This window comes from Idiotropiscis lumnitzeri, chromosome 8 (genome assembly GCF_059441095.1).
Source record: "Idiotropiscis lumnitzeri isolate Australia: NSW breed Sydney's pygmy pipehorse chromosome 8, RoL_Ilum_1.0, whole genome shotgun sequence".
In the NCBI taxonomy this organism is placed as follows: Eukaryota; Metazoa; Chordata; class Actinopteri; order Syngnathiformes; family Syngnathidae; genus Idiotropiscis; species Idiotropiscis lumnitzeri.
Window position 1 is genome coordinate 2,365,110 of NC_142398.1, and position 24,369 is coordinate 2,389,478.

At 41.9% G+C, this 24,369-nt stretch overlaps 1 protein-coding gene across 6 annotated transcripts in view; it reads right to left on the reverse strand.

The window, feature by feature from the left end:
- mad1l1 (mitotic arrest deficient 1 like 1) overlaps positions 1–23,921 on the reverse strand; it is a 139,301-nt gene extending 115,380 nt beyond the window's left edge. The window contains exons 1-4 of one of the 6 annotated variants that reach the window (XM_088302534.1): positions 23,797–23,918; positions 12,360–12,517; positions 12,145–12,285; positions 3,069–3,248 (exon numbers count right to left, since the gene is read on the reverse strand). In XM_088302534.1, coding sequence (XP_088158660.1) covers positions 3,069–3,248; positions 12,145–12,285; positions 12,360–12,517; positions 23,797–23,812 — 495 coding nt within the window. In that variant the 5' untranslated portion in view covers positions 23,813–23,918. Of the gene's footprint in view, positions 1–3,068; positions 3,249–12,144; positions 12,286–12,359; positions 12,518–19,685; positions 19,704–22,610; positions 22,757–23,629; positions 23,749–23,796 lie in introns of those variants that run through there. The other 5 variants (XM_088302537.1, XM_088302536.1, XM_088302539.1 and 2 more) reach the window with 5 other exon arrangements.
- Positions 23,922–24,369: the final 448 nt, after the last annotated feature.

Genomic DNA, 24,369 nt, shown 5'->3' on the forward strand with positions numbered 1-24,369 from the left:
TTCAAGAAAATGCACAGCACAGAGTCAGCCCTGCTACGAGTTCATAATGATATCTTTCTGGCAAACAACACTAGAGACTATGTGTGTCTTGTCTAGTTAGATCTAACTGCAGCGTTTGACTCAGTGGACCACAATATTGTTCTGGCTCATTTACAGCACCAGGTGGGCATTAGTGGTGAAGATTGGTTTAGATCCAATTTGGCTGGCAGGACCTTTTGCGTTTGCCTAGGTTGCGCTGAGTCCCGCTCTGCCCCTTTGTCGTACGGTGTTCAACAAGGTTCTGTTTTGGGGCCCTTGCTGTTTGGAATTTCCTTCTATTGCTATGCGGATGACATTCAGATCTATGTCCTGCTGAGCAAAAAAGACGTTTTCTCCTTAAGACCACTTTTGTCCAGTCTAGAGGAAATCAAAATCTGGATGTCACTTTATTTCTTGCATTTCAACAAAAAGAAGACAGAAGTTATGATGTTTGATCCCAGTGGCCCTTTTTCTTTCAACCCTGTTGACCTCTACCCCCTGGTATTTTATCTAAAGCCAAGAGTCTTAAACTTGGGTTTTAAATTGGACAGTGATTTTAAATTAGATCGGTGCTGTTGTTTGATCCAGCTTCTTTCATCTTAGGCAGCTGGCTAAAGTGAAGCCCGTTCTTTCCCAGCAGGACTTAGCACGTAAAGTAATCCATGTCTTCGATACATCTAGGCTTGATTATTGTAATGCACTTTACTTTGGAGTCAGCCAGTCCTCGCTCAAGTGCCTCCAACTGGTCCAAAATGCTGCCAATCGCCTTTTAATCGGCGCTCGGAAGACAGATCACATCAGTCCAATCTTAGCCGCTCTTCAATGGTTCCCAGTGCACTTTTGAGTTTGCTTTAAGATACTTCTGTTCATCTGCAAATCTTCAAATGGCCTCGCCCCATTGTACCTCTCTGAGCTCCTCCACCCCCGCAGCCTCAGATTTGCAGACCAAATGTTGCTGGAGGTGCCGAGGACTAAGCGCAGCCTCAGGTGGGATTGCGTAGGGCTGGGCGATAAATCAAAAATTTACCATTACCAAAATTTATTACAGTGACCGACATCATTTTGCCCACGACGGTAAAGTCTTTTGTCTGCGGAAATGTTCATGCCCCTTTAAGACGGCTAAAGCACGACTAGTCACGTGACTCCACCCATCTGAACAGGAAAGAAAACAGACGACGCAGTAGTAGCTGGCGATTCAAATCCAGAAGCGACTGACACGGCTGAAGACGAAGTAACGTTAGTTGAAGTTGTTCCTGTTGCGCTTGTCCCGAAAAGAAATTCGACATCTGTCATTTGGAATGTTTTGGGTTCCATAAAAACGACGTTTGAGCAAAAGAACACAAACTACAAATTGTGCCGTAAGCACCCAAAACAGCGCGTCCAACCTTTTCTTTTTCACCACCCACAACACAACCATGCTGTGCTGAAAGTTCAATGTGAGAAGCAAAGTTCGACAAGTGACAACAGCCCTTTAATGGAGGCGACACCATACGAGAGAACGTCTCAGAGGTGGACGCGATAGCCTAGCACATAGCTAAAGATTTAGCTCCTCTTGTTACAGTGGCGCGCACAGGATTTAAACGCTTCATGAAAGTAGCCGACAAGAGTTACGAAAATATTTGTCGCAAACCGTACTTCCCGATATGGACAACATCGGGTCGGGAGCTTAGACATGTCAAGCATTTTGCATCCACATCCGACTTGGTCTGGTCGAGTCGCAACATGGATCCCTGATTGAGCCTGACTGTGCATTACATCGACGGCAAGTGGTGACTGCGCACCAGAGTACTCGAGACGGCACATTTTCCTGAAGATGCACACTTGTTTGTTTGGCTTGCGTTGACATTTTTTCTTCATTTTATTTAGCATTTTTTTATTTGGCATTATTTATATTGTTTACAAGAGACCACACAAATCTAGGGCCTTGCACATATCATTACAGCATCTTGGCACAATCTATTTGCAGAAAAAGATTTTGCGAGGGGTACCCTTTTTCTCCTGTTCTTTGTGACATTGTTCAAGTCATGCAAAGCAAACTATTTGGAATGTTTATACAAATGATTTTTGTACTTTTATTTTTCATTGAAAGTAATGTGTACCAGTTGGTCAATAAAAAAATAGTTAACATGCATTTCCTGCATTTATTTTGATTTTGGTCCACGGGGGGAATTTATTGTGCATTTATCGTTATCGAGGTAAAATTTAATCTCAATTTATCTCGATATTGATTTGAGGTCATATCGCCCAGCCCTAGGATCGCGCCTTTTCTGTTGCTGGGCGTTCCTTTTGGAATGACCTCCCATTGAATGTTAGGCAAGGCCCTTCGCTGTCCACTTTTAAAACTTGTTTGAAGACACATTTTTATTCTTTTGGTTTCGACTCAGCATGAGACTGTCGCTGTTCTGCTGTTCTTCTGGTATCTATGTGTTTTAGTTTGTGTTCTAATTTCCTCCTATTTTATCTTGCAAATAACCCCATTGTGGGGTTAATAAAAGCCATCTTTTTCTGTACAAGACATGGAAAGTGCATCTCCAGATGTTGTGAAATGCGCTATATAAAAAAAGTTGTATTGTATTGTATTGTATTTTAGGTTGCTGGTTAATCACTGCATCCAACTTCTTGCGCCAACTGTTGTGGCAACAATTTGTGATTCACTGCACTAATCACTGTATTACATTCATGTATTTATTCATGAATAACATATTAATGTATTAACATAATATTTGATTTCTAATAATTCACAGAAACCAAGAGGTAGTGCTAGATATGTTTTTCTACTTCTTCTTACCCCCTTTGAACATATAAACTGTTCAGAATTAAGATTGATTGTTTTCCATGTCTTTTGTGTTCTTTATGTGTTCAATAAATCAATCAAAAATAAAAATTTTGTGGTGCCGGTGAACCAGAGGATACAACTTCTAATACCAGTTGTTGTTGCAGTATTTCTTATTTTAGTGAAATATAGACGAGGAAAGCATGAGTGACGGACCAGCAGTTGTGAGTTGTGTTTTTAGCATGTGTGTAAATTTAGTGCGTTGGAGCGTACTTACCTGGTTAGCAGTGATGAGTCGTGCATCTCGCTCGTCCAGCTTCTTGCCAAGGTCCTCCAGTTTCTTGTTGAGTTCTTGGTTGGCCTCCACTTGCTGCGCCAGATTCTTGACGGCCTGCATCTCACGCTCCTCTAACTTCGTGAGCTGTGATGCAAATTCACTGTTCTTCTCCTCCAATACCTATGAACAAAATAAAAATAAGGTTGGGCTTTAAACTTTCGTTCACCAAGAACATGCAACTGTAGTCGTGTTTTGTGACTACATATCGACAATTTAATTTGAAGAAATAACAAAACATTTCACTACATAGCAAGCAGAGGGCTCATATGTGTGTGTGTGTGTATATATATATATATGTATATATATGTGTGTGTGTGTGTGTGTGTATGTATATATATGTATATATATGTGTGTGTGTGTGTGTATATATATATATATATGTATATATATGTGTGTGTGTGTGTGTATATATATATATATGTATATATATATATATATGTGTGTGTGTGTGTGTATATATATATGTATATATATGTGTGTGTGTATATATATATATATATATATATATATATATATATTTCCCAAGCATCAATCATGTCAGAAAGACTTGAGGGGGAACCAAAGTTTTGTTCCGCATCAACGCAATATTAGGACTGGTCTCATAATAAGGTAACACTTCCGCTCCTCTTGTGGCACCCGTTGGTGTGCGTTAACTGATTAAAAGTAAGTATATGATATGATAAAACAAATGGAACATAAGTTCCCAGGGAGTACAAAGTATTTAGGAAAATGGAAAGAACGCTATCAATTTGATCCAGATTCAGCTGGGGTAAAGGAAACGGGAGAATTGTTTAGAAATCTCTCTATTCATGATCGACAAAAACAGCGTAGTCGCGATGCACCAGGGAAGCAATTGCAACAGGCCAGAGTCTGGCATGAGGAGGTACGGAGAAGGGAGGGGGTGAGTCAGAGTGGAATAAATATAGCTCGTGCTGAGGATGATGAGACGCAAGGAAGGGGACGTAAGCGGGTAATAAAAATAGTACAAGAATATAGAGCTAAGCTGTACCCAGTGTTCAAAACAAATAGCGGTATCAATGAGGACGGGCACCCTCACGGTCCCTTCAATCAGCAATTCAAACATGCAATTCTGTTTGGCCTGAAGCCACCAATACAGTCATGGATAGAACAAAATATGGTCACACTGCCTACAGCCTCAATTGATGAATTTATGGATAATGCGATACATGCGGAAAAAGTAATGAAAGACAAAATAAAGAAAAAGGCGCACGAAATTCAGCTGCGAGAAGGGGCGGAAACGTTCATAAGGCGTGCAGATTGGAAAAAACAGGGTCCAAAGGTACGCAGAGATTGGAGCGGAAAGGATAGGGGAGTCAGAGAAACAGAGGAAGAAAGGGGGGTCAGGCATTATGATAGCGAAGAGAGGCGAGAGGGGGCGAGGAGGAAAGGACTTTGCTTTGTTTGTTATAAGCAGAAGCATTTCGCCCGAGAATGTAGGGAGAGAGATGACAGGCAGGCATGACTAGGCAAAGAGCAGGTAGATGAAGGAAAAGAAGAAAGTTGTATGTTGGATGATGCATGTTGTAGTCAGGATCAAACAGAGGCCCAGTTGGCTGGGGAAAATATTCTCTCAAAAGTAAGACCGAAAACTTTGGTTTATATAAATAAGCCTATAATGTGTCTCGCAGACTCAGGTGCAGAAAGATCTGTCATCAGGGAGACAACCAGTGTCCCAAAATCGAAGCGTGTGGTAACAATGACTGGGGCTAGTGGAGCAGCCATTGTAGCTACACTGAAGCCTACTACTAAAAAACAGTTAATGGCTTTTCTAGGATTCTGCAACTACTGCCGGATTTGGGTAAGAGACTATGCTCTCCTAGCAAAGCCATTACAAAACATGATACATACCGACCCCATGGCAATGTCAGCAAAATTAAATTGGACGAAACCTACTGACACTGCTTTTAATAAATTGAAAATGGCAATAACTGATACGGCGGCATTGGCACTACCAGATTACTCCAAACCATTTGTGGATACTAAACGTGACTTTATGACCTCAGTGCTGTTGCAACAGCATGGCACTAGGCTCAAACCAGTAGCGTACTATTCACAATACTTAGACCCTGTTGCTCGTGCAACCCCGTACTGTGTTCAGCAGGCTGCCCTGGCGATACAAGCATCAGCTGAAGTAGTCCTCTACCATCAGTTAACTCAAAAGGTGCCACATGCGGTCTCAGCTTTGTTGCTGGAGTCAAAAATGTCTTTCCTGTCACCAGCAAGGCATTTGTCATATACAGCTCTTTTACTATCACAACCTAATTTAACTATTGAACGTTGTACGACATTGAATCCAGCAACACTGATGCCCACACTGCATGATGGCACACCGCATGATTGTATAGCTTAAACCGATGTTATGTACAAGCCTAGACCAGACATAACCGATATACCCCTGTCAAAGGGGGATGTCATATTTGTTGATGGGTCCGCTTTTAAAGACGAGTATGGGAAAAATCATGTGGGTTATGAATTAGAATTAGAATTAGAAATCAGGTATGCAGTAACAACGGCCACAAATATAATTGCGGCAGAAAAACTGGCATCAAATATGTCTGCTCAAGCAGGTGAGCTTGTCGCTCTCACACGGGCATGCACGCTTTATGAAGGCAGGCCCATGACAGTGTTTACAGACAGTCAGTATGCATACAGCTCTGCTCATATGTTTTGCAGGCAATGGCAGCTCTGTGGATTTATCACCACAACAGGAAAGGAGGTTAAGCATAAGTCATTACTTGTTGACCTCCTGGCCGCTATTCAGCTGCCTTCGTTGCTGGCTATTTGTAAATGTGAAGCGCATCTCAAAGGAAATGATCCAGTCGTGGTAGGAAATGGGTTCGCGGATCAGGCAGCAAGAGCTGCGGCTACAGTAAATGCCATTGTATGCAAAGCTGAAATCAAAACTGAAGAAGTTGATGAAGACTTGCAAGATATTCTTAAGGAGAAGCATAGGAGTGTGTCTGATGCAGAGAAACGATTATGGATAAGAAAAGGGGCCACATATGACAGTGGTCTCTACAGCGGTCTAGATAACATCTGTTCTCGTGGGCGGCGATCGTGACGCATGGGCTTTGCCATGTGTCAGCAGGGGGTATGGTTGATCAAGTGAATAGACACTTTAATTCCTTTGGGTTCGCACAATATGCAAAGAATTTTTGTAGACAATGCTTAATTTGCATTAAGAATAACCCACAGGGGAATGTAAGACCAAAAAGAGGCTCGTTTCCAGAACCTGAACATCCATTTCATACAATACACATGGATTTTATTCAATTATCCAAATCACAAGGATATGAATATTGTTTGGTAATTATTGATGTATTCTCAAAATGGGTTGAAATATATCCTACAGCCAAACCAGATTCTCTAACAGTGGCTAAAGCACTATGTAAACATATAATACCAACATTTGGAATCCCGAGAGTTAGAAGTGATAATGGGTCCCATTTCGTAAATGATGTTATCAAAAGGTTGTCAGAACAGTTTAAAATAAATTTAAAAAGGCATTGTATTTATCATCCGCAAAGTGCTGGTTTAGTTGAGAGGACAAATGGTACCATAAAAAATAAGTTAATCAAAACAATGAAAGAGACGGGGAGATCATGGCCTGACTGTATTGATATAGTATGGATGAATATGCATATCCTGCCAACAGAAGGAAAGGATTTAACTCAGGGGTCTCAATCTCGCGGCCCGCATGATAGTTTGCGGCCCCCGCCTTATTATGAAAGTTTAATGTTCGTGCGGCCCGCGAATTTGATATGACTGGCACTTTACACTGTAAAGTGCCAGTCTGTAGTTATAAAGCTTTAATTACAGTGTAATTAAAGCTTTATAACTACAGAAGTAGGCCTACTCATCCCAGAACTATGGTTTATGCTTAGGATCTCTGCTATTTGACAAGATTTTGATTTGATTGACAGGAGACCCATGTGCGAACAGGATGTGCAGTCTGACGGAGCTTTGCATCAGCACTAGCACAGACGGGACTAATTATAAAACGTAGGATTACCTGGGCACAGTGGATAAAATTGAGCCGCGGATTATTGTTGGGCACATCTTCAGCTTTAAAACGAGGGTAGGATTGTAATTTTTTTTCGATGTTTTAGTAGGGGTTTGATTGATGAATGTTCGGATTTTGCGGCGCCTGAAAATTACTTCCGGGTTTTTTTTATTTAGTGAGCAGGCTTGTTGAAAACTTTATCGAAATATAAACTGAGTTTTTATTATTTACTTTTGTTTCTATGACAGTATGTGATTTTTTTGGTGGTGAAAGAAACGAAAATGAAATATTAAAAATTCTCCTAATAATGCTTAAATCACGTTTGTTGCTGCCTTGACGTCACTTTTAAGCTGCTGTTGTTTGAGACATTTTCAGTAACTATGAAAAAACCGTAGCACCTAGAAACTTCAAAATTTTTGTGGATGTTGCTGAAAGTGTCCTTAAACTAACCGTGTTGAGATTTTTACTACACCATGCCAACTTTCGTTGTACAAAGGACGCATTTCATATGTAAATTACCGGAAGTGCCACCGCTAGATGCCGCCAAAATAAGCGGAAATGACGTTCTTTGTGCGTCGGGTAAACTTGATTTAAACTTCAGTGCAACAGTGACACCAAATGAGATCATATATACTACAGCCCCAAACATGCCTTTTTCAAAGCCTGCAGTGAAGAGAAAGGTTGATGATGAGCACAGACAATTTCAGGAAAAGTGGGAAATGTAATACTTCTTTGTTGAGCACAGGGGCACACCAACTTGTCTTATTTGCACAGAGAAAGTTGCGGTGCACAAGGAATACAATTTGAAACGTCATTACACAACTAGACATGCTGAGGAGTATGCAAAATACCAGGGAGATGAGAGAGCCAACCGGGTTGCCAATCTTAAAACATGTCTACTGAGGTAACAAGATTTCTTCAAGAAAACAACCAAAGAGAATAATGCAGCAGTCGAAGCAAGCTATGTGGTTAGTGAGATGATTGCTAAGGCAGGAAAGCCATTCACAGAAGGTGAATTTGTCAAAAAGTGCATGTTACAGGCTGCAAGTATAATCTGTCCGGAAAAGAAAGGTCAGTTTAGCAACATCAGCCTTTCTGCCAACACTGTGGTTGATCGCATTTCTGACCTGTCAAGTGACATTTATGATCAACTGTGTGAGAAAGCCAAATGTTTCAGTGCATACTCAGTCGCTCTTGATGAGACCACAGACATCACCGACACTGCCCAGCTCGCAATCTATGTCCGTGGTGTGGATGACAAGTGTGAAGTGATGGAGGAGTTGCTCACAGTACTTCCAATGCATGGCCAGACCACTGCTCAGGAGATATTTCACCAGCTGTGTGATGCCATTGAGAATGCCAGTTTGCCATGGGAGAAGTTTGTTGGAATAACTACAGATGGAGCACCATCAATGACAGGGAGGAAAAATGGACTGGTGGCACTTGTTAAAAAAAAACTGGAAGAGGAGGGTGTGGAGGAGGCCATTGCTCTGCACTGCATTATCCATCAGCAGACCCTTTGCAGCAAATGTCTCAAGTTTGACAATGTGATGTCTGTGGTTGTGAAATGCATCAACCAAATCAGATCCAGGGGCTTAAAGCACAGACGGTTCCGTGCTTTTTTAGAGGAAATGGAGTCAGAATATGGGGATGTGCTCTACTTCACCGAGGTACGTTGGCTCAGCAGGGGAAACGTATTGAGAAGATTTTTTGAGCTGAGGGAAGAAGTGAAAGCCTTCATGGAGAAGGACGGGGTGGCTGTGGAGAAACATGCAAAGAGGAGGAACCTGAGATTTATGAGTGTCAAGTCCTGCCTTTTGGGACTACCTACAGCCCCTGCTACGCGACATACGCTCTGCAGCGACATGTGAAAGACTCCCAAGCCAACCAACAAGGACTTGCAGAAGTTGTGACAGAAGCATTCTATGTTGACAACTGCGTTTACAGCACGCCTGATCCTGCACATGCCAAGGCTGTTGTGGATGGATTATGCAACTTCCTCGCCGAAGGTGGCTTCGAGATAAGACAGTGGGCGAGCAATCTGCCTTCAGTCATGCCCCCGACGCAAGATCTGTCTGTAGCAATCTGTGGTTGTCCCGTGTTAGTCATGACCTGGACGAGCCTATACTGGGTCTACAGTGGAACTGTCTCGACGACACCATGGGCTATCGACACCGCTCACCAGAGGCTCTTCAGCCCATACTGAGAAACCTGTACAAAACTCTGGCAAGCCAATACAATCCGTTGTGCTTCATTGTACCTTTTACAACTAGAGCCAAGGTTCTCATCCAAGATCTCTGGAAGCAGGATCTGAGCTGGGACGACCCCATAGAACATGAACAGTTTAAAGGGCGGTGGCTTGCCTGGGTCGACGAGCTTCCCAACCTCCATCAAGTGCAGTTTCCCAGAGCCTACACGCCCCCCAGAGGTATCAACCTCTTCTGCAATGCATCGGAGAGGGCCTACGGCTCAGTTGCTTACCTGCGAACAACTGACGACCAAGGTAACGTCCATATCGCCTTTGTGATGGCCCGCTCCAGGGTCGCTCCCAAGAAACACCTTTCTATGCCTCGTCTTGACCTCAGTGCAGCATTAACCGGAGCAAAACTCATCAAGCTGCTTGAGACTGAACTCACCATCCCTATCCACCGAGTGGTTTGCTGGTCTGACTCCACCACTGTACTCCACTGGCTGCAATCGGAGTCTTGCCGCTATAAAGTGTTTGTTGGAACGCGGGTAGCGGAAATCCAGACGCTGACCGACCCGGCAAACTGGAGGTATGTTGATTCACGTCGCAACCCTGCAGATCACTCACACACACACGAGAACACCCTTACCTTGCAGAACAGCATTGTGATGTGTTTTTATATACCCTATTCAGTACTAAATTCCATTGCACTCTCTTATTTATTTATCTAATTTATATATTTGTCTGTATTATTGTTGTATTGCACTGGAGAGGGGAGCCCTCTAATCTCGTTGCACACTTGAGTACAATGACAATAAAGGGATTTCTAATTTCTAAAAATTTCTTTTTTCTCTGCCTTCGCCGCTCTATAGCCCGCCGAGGGAGGCCATTTGAGATTCTTTGCAATAACGGCACAAACTTCACTGGTGGTTGCCGCGAACTCCAGGAGGCTTTCCAGGTAATGAGCTCCCCGCTTTAAGCACAACTCGCAAAGCAGAAGATACAGTTCCAATCCTCCAGCATCCCCGAACTTGGGAGGAACATGGGAGAGAGAGGTGAGGTCAATTAAAGCTTCCCAGAGAGTTGTCCTGAAAGAACAAGTGATTCCGGAGCCAGTTCTACGCACATTACTCGTCGAGGTAGAAGGCATCCTGAATGCCAAGCCACTTGGATATGTTTCAACGGATATCGCTGATCCTGACCCCATAACACCGAATATGTTGCTCATGGGACACAGAGATTCATCACTTCCACAAGCCATCTACGACAATGAAGACCTTCTTGGGCGACGTCGGTGGCGACACAGCCAGGTGCTTGCTGACAACTTTTGGTCATCCTTTGTCCGTCACTATCTACCTGTTCTGCAAGGTCGTCAGAAGTGGCAATCCGACTCCAAGGTTCAGTGTTGGCCAGGTGGTCCTCGTCGTAGATCCTCGTTTCCCGAGAGCATTCTGGCCAGTGGGGACCGTAACAGAGACTTTCCCTGCTACAGATGGCCGGGTACATACGGCTACTGTCAAGGTACAGGAAGAGATCTACATCTGACCAGTCATCCGGCTGATCCCTCTTCCTCGGCTGAGTGAAGACAACAACAACCGTCAGAATCAACGGTCCATACTGCCCTGTTCAGCCAGTGTAATCTCTAAGCTAATGTGGACAACACTGCATTACACATACACACATGCTCGGCCCCTACACGTCCTCCACCCGCATGCTGAGCACCGGTTCCCCTCAAGGATGCGTGCTGAGCCCTCTCCTGTACGCCCTCTACACCTACGACTGCAGCCCGGCCCACGGCAACAACACCATCGTCAAGTTTGCTGACGACACGACAGTGGTCGGTCTGATCTCGGAAGGTGACGAGACAGCCTACAGAGAGGAGGTAAAGAGACTGACAGCTTGGTGCAAGGACAACAGACTGCACCTTAACACTGCAAAAACAAAGGAGATTGTCGTCGACTTCAGGAGGAACAAGACGGTGCCGCCCCCCCTCTGCATCGAAGGCGTGTGTGTGGAGAGGGTCCACACGTTCAAGTTCCTGGGAGTACAGATCTCCGACGACCTTTCTTGGACTCACAACACCACAGCAGTGGTAAAGAAGGTCCGCCAGCGTCTGCACTTCCTGAGAGTCCTCAGGAAATTCAACCTGGACAGGAAGCTGCTGCTAGCCTTCTACCACTCGTCCATCGAGAGCCTGCTGACGTACTGTGTCTCCACCTGGTACAGCGGCTGCACTGAGGCGGACAGAGTGAGGCTCCAGAGGACAGTCAAAACAGCGCAAAGGATTATTGGCTGCCCTCTCCCCTCACTGTCGGACATCTACACCGCCCGGTGCCTCAGAAGGGCTCTCAACATCGTCAAAGACAATACCCACCCAAACTCACACCTGTTCGACCTGATGCCCTCTGGCAGGCGCTACAGATGCATCAAATCGAGGACCAATAGACTGAGAAACAGTTTCTTTCCGAGAGCCATCTCCATTCTGAACTCTCACACACACACGAGAACACCCTTACCTTGCAGAACAGCATTGTGATGTGTTTTTATATACACTATTCAGTACTAAATTCCATTGCACTCTCTTATTTATTTATCTAATTTATATATTTGTCTGTATTATTGTTGTATTGCACTGGAGAGGGGAGCCCTCTAATCTCGTTGCACACTTGAGTACAATGACAATAAAGGGATTTCTAATTCTAATTCTAATGACTGTGATTATTGTGGACTCTTTTTCAAGTCAGCTTTTTACAGCGTGGTGAAAGAAACGTGAAAGAATGAGGGAGGGCGAGGGTGCATGCTACCTTTAAATTGCACGCCGTGTCACTGGCACTTTTTTCTAGCTCCACGCGAACGCGTTTGTGACTCAGCTCCATCTGCTTTTTCTCCTGGTCCAGCTTCAGGTAGCGACTGTGTGAGTGGACCTTCTCTGCTACTTCTAACAACTACATGAGAAGATTTGAGTCATGATTGTAAATACTGTAGCTTCAGTACAGAGTGTTGGCGTGTGTCTGCGTACCTCCATGCTGCGTTTGTACTGGTTCTGCAGGTTGGTCGCGGCCGCCGCTGAGGGCCCCAGCAACTGGGGTGAACGTGTGCCGCTGGTGATGAAGGCGTTGAAGGACTTCAGGGTGGAAAACACGGTGGTGGTCTCGTCACAATCCATTCTAAGAGTCTCTAGAAGCCCAATTCATCAAGTTCAAGTCACAAATAATACATACTGATTCCCACAGTCAGACACACGCATACCTTCACATCAATTTGACAGATGAACAAATGAAGTTGTGCATCTCCAATCTAATCACAAAGCTTTATGATCTCAAAAGAGGGTAGGAATGTGCTACATTAACTTCATAAACAGTTTGGATAATTTGCACTTATCACAGTTGTTTTAATGCAACATGTTTCAAATTTTATTAGTGTATTTTTTGATCAGAAAAAAACACTATTTTTACTCCATTAGACTCAGCAACAAAGGATGGCTGATTTGGATGAGTTCACAAATGTTTGATTATTTTCTGCTACACAAACAAAATAAATATTTACTTACCATTTAACAAGCGGGAGACCGGGGCTGTGCTCTGTCCATTAGTGGCAAAAATTAATGATACTTCGATATGCTTTTTTCAGGGCTGATTCCGATTATTAGTAGTAGTGGAGGCAGATAACCGATATTTGAAGCCAAAATTCATGTTGAAAAAAAGGGGTAAAATGGTGTAAAAATTTTGGAAAATAAAAACTCCAAAACTTGATTTAGTTTAAATGCCTTTAAGCATATGTTTAGGAAACAACTTTAGTGATTTACAACATGTCAAAGCTTTTTCAGAAAATAGGCAACTTTTGTTTTAAAAGTCTAAACTAACGTACAAAGAGCTCCCTGGCTCAGCTGCATGTCTCATAGTTCAATGAAAACAAACATCTCTTTAAAGTTTACTACGACAAATAGTTTTCCATTAGTTGTGAGTTGTAGTAGACTGACATTTATTAAAATGGTCTGTTGCCTTAACCTTCCACTGCTCACGGGACCTCTAGTGCGTGTGACTTGAGGTGTAAAGGCAAACAGTCAGCTTACTGCTGATTGACCGCTACCCACTGTACAAGGAACCAATAATAATAATAATAATAATAATAATAATAATCGGCAAAATGCCAAATATCGGCGCCAATAATCTGCCGGGCCCATAATCGGTCTATCACTTGCTAAAATATATCAGTAAAATACAAAGTGACAATTATAGCGTTTTTTTTGGGTTTTTTTTTTGAGGGGGGCCAAAAAGCCCAATATAAAATGGCCACATTCAATAATTGTGTGCAGTGTTGGGGATAATATAATGGTAATACGTCAAGATTTTGGCAGTCAGAAAGTAATAATAACAAGTTACCCTTTTTTTGTAATGTTATTAGAGTTACTCAGTTTCGGAATGCGTTAAATATTCAGGACCACAACACACATTTAATCACACAATTTGTACAGGACAGTAGCTTTTTACCTCACAAGGTAAGCTATTTACTAATTCAATTACCACAATATGAATTTCTGACTCACTGGGTTCCTCAACATAGCAAAGTAGAATAGATTATCCGTTTCGTCTTACTTCTGCGTTTCAGCTGTTTTTCAATGATGGTTGGCATTTTTTGTGGTTGTTTTTTGGGACACAATCATTGTCATAGTATAATAAAATAAAATTCTGAATATATACTCCAAAACAAGCAGGAACAAACCGAAATAAAAGGCAGCAAATAAATTGCAAAGAAATAAAAGTCCTTGTGCTTTTAGATATGATTTTAATTAATTTTGTGCCATCAATTATCATAAGTATGTAAAACAGTGGTTATTCTGATTATCTATTAGCAATCACAATTCAAATTGGTCAGCCTCTGAGCCGAACACGTCCAGTGGCCGAGGATGTCACACAATGGCAACTCCAATCGGACAAACTAAAATATGCCCCATAAAATTGGCGTCTGATGCGCTTATTTAATTTTTCCCTTTTTTATGTTCGATTCACTGAAAATTTGTCTCCTCATAGTAAAGAGATTTGCAACTAACTGAACTTTGTATTATTTCAATAAAAATGAAATAAATAGGTGAATTTGGACTTTATAAATACATATATTTGCTCTATTACACGTGCCCCATCAATCTCTCTCATACCTGTCAACTTATACGTATTCCCCGTATTTTGTATGTTTTTTATCATTCCAAATCATGTACGCCGTATACCGACTTTTGTACGGGCAAAAAACAAATTTAATTAAAAAAAAAAAAAAAAAAAAAAAAAAATCGAAGTTTACGTAGGCTTTTGAGAAGACAGGAAGCGGCTGACCCTTCACTTCCTGTGGTGGGAACGTCCACATGTGCGAAAGCGCTGTATTTTTGATAAAGCATGACATGCGCATGCGCCGTTAACCGTCTGCATTTCCGCTTGTGTTAGTGTTGCATTCAGTAAAAATCGTCGAAGCAAGCAAGCAAGTATGGGAGAACCGCTAAATAAGAAACGAAAAATTCAAGCATCAGGTCGACACCAAAATGAATGGGAGTCACTGCAGGGTGAATATCTTGGATGGATTAAATCCTCAACAAAAGGGCCTCAATTTTCGTTCTGTGTTCCTTGCAAGAGAGACGTGAAAGTTGCTGCGAGTGGATTCTACGATTTGAAGAGCCATTTTAAAACTGCTGGACACGTGGAGAATGTGGCGAGAAGCAAAACACACAACCCGTTGACAAAGCACTTCGTCTCTACCGCCAATCCAGCGTCATCCCACAAAGCTACAAACACCGAAATCCTCTTCTGCCATTTCCTTGCAGAGCACAACATCCCATTCGCGGCTGCCGACCACTTTAGTGAATTGGTGAAAGTTATGTTCCCAGATTCACAGACAGCCAAGGTAATTTTTTTTTATTATTAGTATAAACACATGTGAAGTGAAATATGGTTTATTAATGTTGTTTTACCACATAAATGCTGCATAATAACCATTTTATACCTATATACACGCGTTAGTAGATGTCTGTGTTTCTGTGTTATGAGAATTTGCACAGGCTGTATCTATGTGTTATGAGAATTTGCACAGGCTGTATCTACGTGTTATGAGAATGGGAATAATTGGAGGGAATTCGCACAGGGCCTAAGCACCAGGAATGTCTGACTCATGCGAAAATGTACAGCCGATAACGAAAAGGGAGTAAGGATTGGCAAAGGCCAAAGTTGTGCGAAGGGCCATGCGAACCATCAAAGCGCACTCGAACGGGAGGGGATGGGGTGCGATATTGGCTATAAGAATGTAACGGAGGCAAAACGTTAGTAGAGTCAGCTGAGGGTTCTACGCGCGGACGCCCAGTATCGTATTTTTTGCTCGCATTACTGAGGACGCCGGGGCTCTCCGTCCTTCCAGCACACGGTAATGAGATTTATGTATTGCATGTAATCTATGAGCTGAAATACAATTGTTGCTTGCTTGCTTGTACACTTTATACTGTGGGTTAAATAAAATGTGCCGCTTGTTTAACGCAGTGAAGTGTTTGTTGTCCATGTAAGTCGCCGACGATCCGCGATCCTGAAGTTAATAATAAGTCATAGCAATTGATCATGAGTTGTGACTATTATATTATTTGATACTGTAATTGATTATAAGCAGTGTCTACTCAAGGGCTCACGCTTGTCTGATTGGATATAACAGACAGCTTAACCCATTGTAGTTCATGCTTGTCTGATTGGATATAACAGACAACTTAACCCATTGTAGCCTGGCGATTGGGTATCAGTCTCGCTACTAGTCACTCTTACCGAGTGGCTGCCAGGATGGCCGAGTGGTCTAAGGCGCCGCGTTCAGGACCCAGTCTCCCCAGGAGGCCTGGGTTCGAATCTCGAATTTCCCCATTGTGGGACTAATAAAGGGAATATTATTATTATTATTATTATTGATGCTGTAATTGATCATAAGCAGTATCAGAATTGTTTCGAAACATTTTTGGCGTTGTCGGCAGGATTTCCGGAGAACTGCGACTTGGACATGGCTTGTTGTTTGAGTAAGAGTAAAACTTTGGATGAACCCGAGGGGGGTTTTGCTGACTGCGTCTCGGGAGTGCCGGGGTGGGACAGTCATGAGTTTAGAGAAATTGGGAAATTGTTGACGCGGAATGGGGGACGCCCTGGTCCGTGGGTTAACATGCCAGTGGGGGCCATCCCGACGTCAGTTAAGGATTTACTGACTCAGGTGGTGGTCCGTAAAAGAGCGCCTTTGGGGGGTGTGCGGAAGATGATGTGGATTTGTGCAGAAGCATGGCGGGAGAAGAATAAGGCGTTAGACGCTGCTCTCCTCGCTGATGCGCGTAAAGATCAAGAAATTCTAATGCAGAACAATAAGATCGAAGAACTAGAGAAGGAAATATCTAGATTAAATTCTGTGTTGGAAAAAACAATTGTGCATATTTCCAAGAAAGCACGAGCTAACCAGCGGAAAACTGATCGCCGCGTTGAAACGCAACAAATACGGGCGTTTACGAGATATCTTGCGGGCGAATGGGAGCCGGAGGGCTGGGAAGGAGATATATGGGGGGATGGTGACGTTGAAGTAACAGCCCCTGCCACCGGGCAGTCCCTCTATCAGACAACTTAACCCATTGTAGCCTGGCGATTGGGTATCAGTCTCGCTACTAGTCACTCTTATTGATGCTGTAATTGATCATAAGCAGTATCAGAATTGTTTCGAAACAACATGTTTAACATATTTGCATTTATTGCACCATGGTAACGGTAACTTAATTTTAACATTTCCTGCTTATATAAATATAATGAGGCGGCACAGTGGCCGACTGGTTAGCACGATGGCCTCACAGTGAGAGACGGCATCGGGCGTGGGTTTGATTCCGGCTCCGGCCTTCCTGTGTGGAGTTTGCATGTTCTCCCCGTGCTTGCGTGGGTTTCCTCCGGGAACAAAGAGTACCTGCCACTGGTATTATGAAATCCGCCTGGCAACACAAGCTAGCTGAATTCACCTAAAAATACTAAATTGGGATATATTGTGAATGTGAAGAATAATTGGGTGGGTTTCCTCCAGGTACTCCCACATTCCAAAAACATGCATGGCAGGCCGATTGAACACTCTAAATTGCCCCTAGGTATGAGTGTTGAAGGATTCTATTACGATTACTGGCATTATTTTAAACACAACCGGGACAGAATGTCAATAATTAAAGTTAGCAGGTTCATATTTACTGAATATTTTAAACATTGATGAAACAAGATGCATTTATCAAATGAAACTAGAAGCATGGGTCACAAGAATGATGGGATTGTAGTCCTGATGTTTACTGATTTATTATATTCTTCTCATATGCTAAATTTATAGTACTTAGTTTAAATGTGTGAACTTTATTGAAATTCTCAGTAGTGAGAATAGATTTGCGCACATAGCATTTCCATGAGCTGCCCTCACATTCACAGCACTTCATGGACAAATACGACGAAGCACATTCTCCACATTGGCTGTAGAGATGCAAACATACCAAATTGGGCACTGGAGGACTCACACAGACGCTATCAAAAGAAAAACACATTCCGAAAGACATAACAATTGGAGATTGGAGCACATGCACATACGCATACACACACAGACATATACATAGACCTGCACATACACGCGCGTGCACACAGACACGGATACATACACAGGCACATATACATACACCTGCACCTACACATGCACATACACACACATACACTTGCACATACACACGCACACATGCACACCGACAAGATTACAGAAGAATGCCAACGGAGAGACGGAGGGACGGCCCGCCGGAGAAGGCCAGCCTTGGCGTGCCAGTCTACGGGACCAGACGGGAATCGACCATCATCAACTATCCAGACAATGACTAACCTGGGGAAAACCTTCCCTTGGATGTGGACCCGTGCCGTGGGAGGGAGCGAGGACGACCGATTCAACCTACATTACCCTTGACATAAAAAACTCCTATAAAAACTGAAGCTGGGCTGAAAGATGGCGCGCATTTTTCGACTGTGCTCGCCCAAGTGCAGTTTCTCGTGAGATTAAGAAAAAGCCGCCCAGATATCTGTCTTTGTACTATTTCCTGAACTCCAGAAATTGAAGAAACTAAATATCGGAACTCAAATCAGTTGGTGAGTCTTTATTTGACCCTTTTCTTCTTGAGCACAAAAAAACGAACACGCATTGGAGTAAGTTTGGCTTTTAAAGGTTGATTTACTAATTACTTCTCATTTCCACGGTGACTCGACTCCAACAGTGTGAGTGTGGATGGTTGTTCGTCTCTGTGTGCCCTGCGATTGGCTGGCAACCAGTTCAGGGTGTCCCCCGCCTACTGCCCAAAAGGTAGCTGGGATAGGCTCCAGCACCCCCCGCGACCCTAGTGAGGAGAAGCGGTACAGAAGATGGATGGATGGTTAAATATAATGAATAATTCATGATATATATCTATATATATATAAAATTCAGAATTTTGAGTTCATTGTAAAAATATTTATAATTGCAAACTCTGGTGCGAGATGTAGATTTTCTTCAGAAAAAGAATAATTTACAACTGTGCTAATGTTAACATGATTAAGGATGTTATTATTTATTTAAATATTATGATCTGTATTTTTGCAGGAGTTTTCTTGTCGGAGGACCAAGGCAACGATGATTGTAAAGGAGAGCCTTGCACCCGGCTATACACACGATGTCATTGAGCACTGCAGAAACAACCCATTTACCCTCATGATCGATGAAAGCAACGACGGCACCACCAAAAAGCGACTCGTTGAGTTGGCTCACTTCTTTGATGGGGACAACACAAAGACCAGACTCCTTGATTTACCCGGGTTGGCATCAAGCACAGCAGCATCCATATTCACTGTTATTGAAGAATTACTTCATGAAAAGGAAATACTTTGGAAAAATGTAGTGGGGTTTGCCAGCGACAATTGCAACACCAAAGAATAACTCTGTTCTGTCAAGGATAAAAGAAAAGAATGAGAGTGTGTTTAGTATTGGCTGTATTTGACATCTCGGAAATCTATGCATTAAAGCTGGACTGAAGACATTAATAGTGAATATGGATGACTTGCTGGTGGATATTTTTTATTTTTTCAAGAACAGCTCTAAACGAATTGAGGATTTTAAAGAGTTTCAGGACTTTACAAATACTGAGAAAGAAAAAATCCTCAAGCACTGTCCGACATGATGGTTGTCTCTGCATAGAGTCATTACAAGAACTATCTCCCAATATGAAGCTCACAAAAGCTACTTCTCAAGTCATGTGGATGTTGAAAGGGCAGGAAAAGTGAAATCAATACACAACAGGCTGCAAGATCCTTTCACTCACCTCACTCTCCGCTTCCTCAACTTCATCCTGCCAGAAATTAATTTTTTCAACGTCCTCTTCCAAACAGAGGAATGCATGATTGGGGATTTGCTGCCAGAAATCGAACGACTGTTAAAGAAGCTGCTGGTAAAATTCGTCAAAATGGAGCATGTTAAATCTGCTGATACCTTGTTATCAGTAGATTTCACAAACAGAAGCCTGCAGCATGTGGACAGTAGACTTGCTGTTGGCTGGGACACAAGGGATGTTTCTAATGCCAGTGATCGGGTGGATGAAACCAAGCCAATTGTAACACCAGCCATGATGTCAAAATTCTTTAACTCTGTGAGGTCTTTCTACGAAGCTGTTGTTGCCAAAATGATGAGCCAATTTCCGTTTGACAACACTGTGTTAAGTGACTTGGTGGTGCTGGACTTAAGAAAGAGAGAGCAGTTGGACTCTGACCACATTGTTAGGTTAGGGGACAGGTTTACCCCAGAGTTAGATCAGGAAGACTTAAAGGGCAGGGTTCGCGGTTAACCGCTTCCCGATTGCCCCGGGGCAAGTGAAAATTTGGCCACGGGCAAGGTAAAATTATGGGCAACTTGCCCGACCGGGCAAGCATTTTTTAAAGCAGCCAAATATCTTTAATTTCGACGAAAACTGTGGTGTGATCTGTTTGTGTGCACTGTATGGTGATGGTTTAACCCAGACACCCCCTTATGTTGTGGTATGGTCCATTGGCCTTATCGGGGGCAATGGGCGGGCGCTACGGGGATCAGTTAGTTCAGTGAATGTCGCGTTAAAGTGGACGTCAATAAAATCCCGCAGTATTAGAACTCGCTGTAGTTGCATCCTCATTTGAAGTTTGAAAAACACAACAAAAACCTACGATATTTCGGCCGAAAATTGACAGCCGGAAGTTTTCTTACCTCCTGCGCATGTTTACAAGTGACGACGTGTTCGTTCAAATCCGAACATTTGGGATTCCTCTGACATGACTAAAATAGCTCGAATATTTTTAAGTAGACAATTCAGTTGTGAGTAAGGAAGGGAGTAATATTTGATTATTGGCTGTTAATTCATTAGCTCCATGATGTTACCTGACATAGTGTCAGTGACTGTGTTCTGTTTATGCTATGAAACTTATGGAGGCAGCGCCACAGGCACTGGTCTTAAAGGAATACACAAATTTCCCACACTCATAATTTTAATTTGTGATTACTCAATTAATAGGCTCTCCTGGATTTAAAATTGATAATCTGGATTGCTGTAATATCATTTTCCCAATTTAACATGCAGATTTGTTAATTATTAAAACTACAATTAACATTTTTAATAACTGCACAGGATGATACATGCTGTTGTGAGTAGGGTTTCATGGTTGATGATGAAAACAAGATTAATTTATGCTTATCAGATTATATGTTTATTTACATTTGTGGCGCACATTTTACAACCATAAACATTTTATTCTTAGAGAAAAAAAATTGTCACTTGCCCCAGTCGGGCAAGTAATTTGGCCACTCGGGCAAGGCAAATTTTAGTGGCACTTGCCCTTTGGGCAAGCAGTTTTTAAAGTTAACCGCGAACCCTGAAAGGGTGAATAGGAAGATTATCAACTGATTCCTGATCATCTTCTCCCTGAGCCAAGTGAAGAAGTACATCCAGTCAAGCCAGAGACATTTTGGTCAGCCTTATTACAAATTAAAACTGGATTTGGGAAAGATCGGTTTCCACTGATGAAAAAACTATTCTCTGTTCTTCTCGCCCTTCCTCACAGCAATGCTGATAGTGAGAGAGTGTTCAGCCATGTGAGGAAGATCCACACAGAATACAGACAGACAATGGGGACTGATACACTGACTTCTCTTTTGCAGATGAAACTCAACTGTCATGTTTGTTGCTCAAAAGTGAAACCCTCCTTAGAGCAAATGAAGTCTGCAAAGTTCTGTGTATCAGCCTACAATAAACAGCACTCAAACCAATAAAGCAATGAATGAACAGGGGTGCTTTTGTTGACTTAATGTAATGTATTTTGTAAATGCAATAAATGACTTTTTTATGCTTATTATCGTTGTTATTTATATTACATTGTCTGATTTGTCGCGAGTGCACATGCGTCGTGTGGTGTTTGTCAGGTTTTTGGTTAATTTATAAGGGGAATCTTGATCATTTATAAGGGCTGCTACTGGCCGAGGTTGACAGGTATGCTCTCTATCCATTTTATGTGTTTTGTTCGGCCAATTATCAATCACACGTCATATATCATTTATATTACCATACTATACTACTATTATTTGTGTGTAAATTAATTTGAGAATGATCATAATTTCATCAATGGTTTACGGTCAGGGATTATTTATTTACTGGACAAAATATCCGTTCCAGTATTTGTCGTAAAAAAAAATATTAATGCTACAAATATTGATCGAAAGTTATTGATCACCCACCATTAAGTCAACACATTAAACATTATCGCCCACAATATACATGCATAGTTAAATATCCTCTTTACAAGTCAACATCAACAGTAACATTATGGTATGAAATTTTGCATTTTCCTTTTAAAATGTCGAAATCATTCATACATAAATTAACCCCCGATTTAAAAAAAAAAGTAGCTTAAACTTGAGTATCGCAATACTCTACAAAGACAGTAACATAGTGCATATTAGTTTCACATGAAACTAGCAATGTGTGATATTGAAAGTTACTTGACGAACACTGGTTGTGTGTTACCTAGACACTAAGACGTCAAAATGATGGAGCAGACAAAGCGAGTGGATGTTACGTCCCATTTAAAATGTGTTAAGTTTCCACCGCCATTACTGCCAAAGCATGTTAAGCCTCGGTCGTCGCTTTACAAATATTTAAAAAATAATAATAATAATGTAAAAAAAATAAAAATAAATAAAGGGGGGACCATTATAAGACTTTACATACCGTCACCACTGCGGCGTCGTCTCCTTTGTGTTATTCGAAGTTCAGAGGTGGTCGCTGATAAACTATCTTGTTGGCTAGGCTGCAGCGTAGCTTCACGTTAGCGCGTCAAAAACTCGCCTGTTTGCCTCAAACCAACTGTCGCGAGAGTTGACAACGATGACAAAGATCTTCTCGAATACGAAGATTTCCCAACATGCTTGTTAAAGTATTTTAGTTTTTGTTTTGTTTTAGTTAGTTTTTTGTGTCATGTCATCGTTTTTGTAACCTGGTCAATTTAAAACGTATTTTGTAATTGTTAAGATCCACTATGAGTGAAAATTTCACCGCATATGCCAGAAATCAGCCGTGTGTGCCTTAATCAGCCTTAATAATTTGGAACCATGGAATTTAAGTTATTTTTATTCATTTATTTATCGTAAAAATACTGTTATCATTTCGAGATTTGTTCAATGAAATTGTAACTACACTAACACCTGATGACTTGAAAATTATAGTGATTGACATCTCCATCAATTCATGAATGTACTATGCATAATTTTAAAAATGGTCCATACATAAATACTGATGAAATAGCCAAGGGGGACTGTTGTTAGTATTTTCTTGAAATTGAAATATGTCTCTGAATAGCTCGGTCCTTTTCCGATTGAAGTGGGATTCGTGGAGAATTAATAGATGTTCAATTTCTGATTACATACGTTTTAAAATAATATATTTTGCTATATAATTGCGAACAGAAATGTAAATTAATCTAATGCAATGATTCTAAAAATTAGTATGCAACTATGTCTCAACTAGCAATTTTTGTTCAGTAGATGGCAGCATTATAACATTGGACAAACAAAGTACTGTTGCAGCGCTGTGGTAAAACCTATGCGCCGGGTGCGTGCTTGCGGTAGAACAGGGGTGCCGAAGTCGTCTCCTCGAGAGACCCTATCGAATCTGTTTGAGATGGCTCGCTCCACCAACACACCTGATTCAAATGATCAGCTGAGCTTTGCAAAAAACAAACAATAACGTACCAAAGAAGACAAAGGGCGTCAGTGTTCACACGACTGACATCATCTCCGCTATTCCCAGCGTGGCTGTCACTTTGGTTTTGTCGTCTTGGTTTAGAGAGCCCACAATTTATTTTGGTGACCTGTCCTCACCTTCCCTGCAACCCCATTAAAACCTTTCGGTGACTCACCTTCCTTTAATTCCATCAGGCTCCTCACCGCCAGCGCTTGCCTGCCTGCTGCTTGCACCTTGGAGCCCAGGCTCTAATCCTGTTGTTTTTGTTGTTTGCATATCCCGGGACGGACTGCCCAGCTCTGATGTACAGTGTATACACTAATACCCCGGTTATCGCGGTTAATGGGCACCGAGACCACCTGCGAAAACTGAAAATCCGCGAAGTAGCGGCGCACCTTCAAAAAAATAAATAAAATAAAATACTTATATATACTTCGCACCTATATATATATATATATATATATATATAGGTGCGAAGTAGTGGCGCACCTTCAAAAATGCTTAAAAAAAAATATATATATACATATATATATATATGGGTAGAGAGAGAGAGAGTGAAATTCATGTTATAACAAAAAAAAAAACAAATTATTATTAAAACTTATTTTTTTATTCCCCAGCCATTATTTTCGTATTTATTCAATTACTTCTTTTTGTATTTATTTAATTACTTCGACTTTTACCTGCTGGTACGCCGTCCGGTGTGCCCTGTGAATGTTATGATCCTCCAGCAGAGCTGAAGGATTGA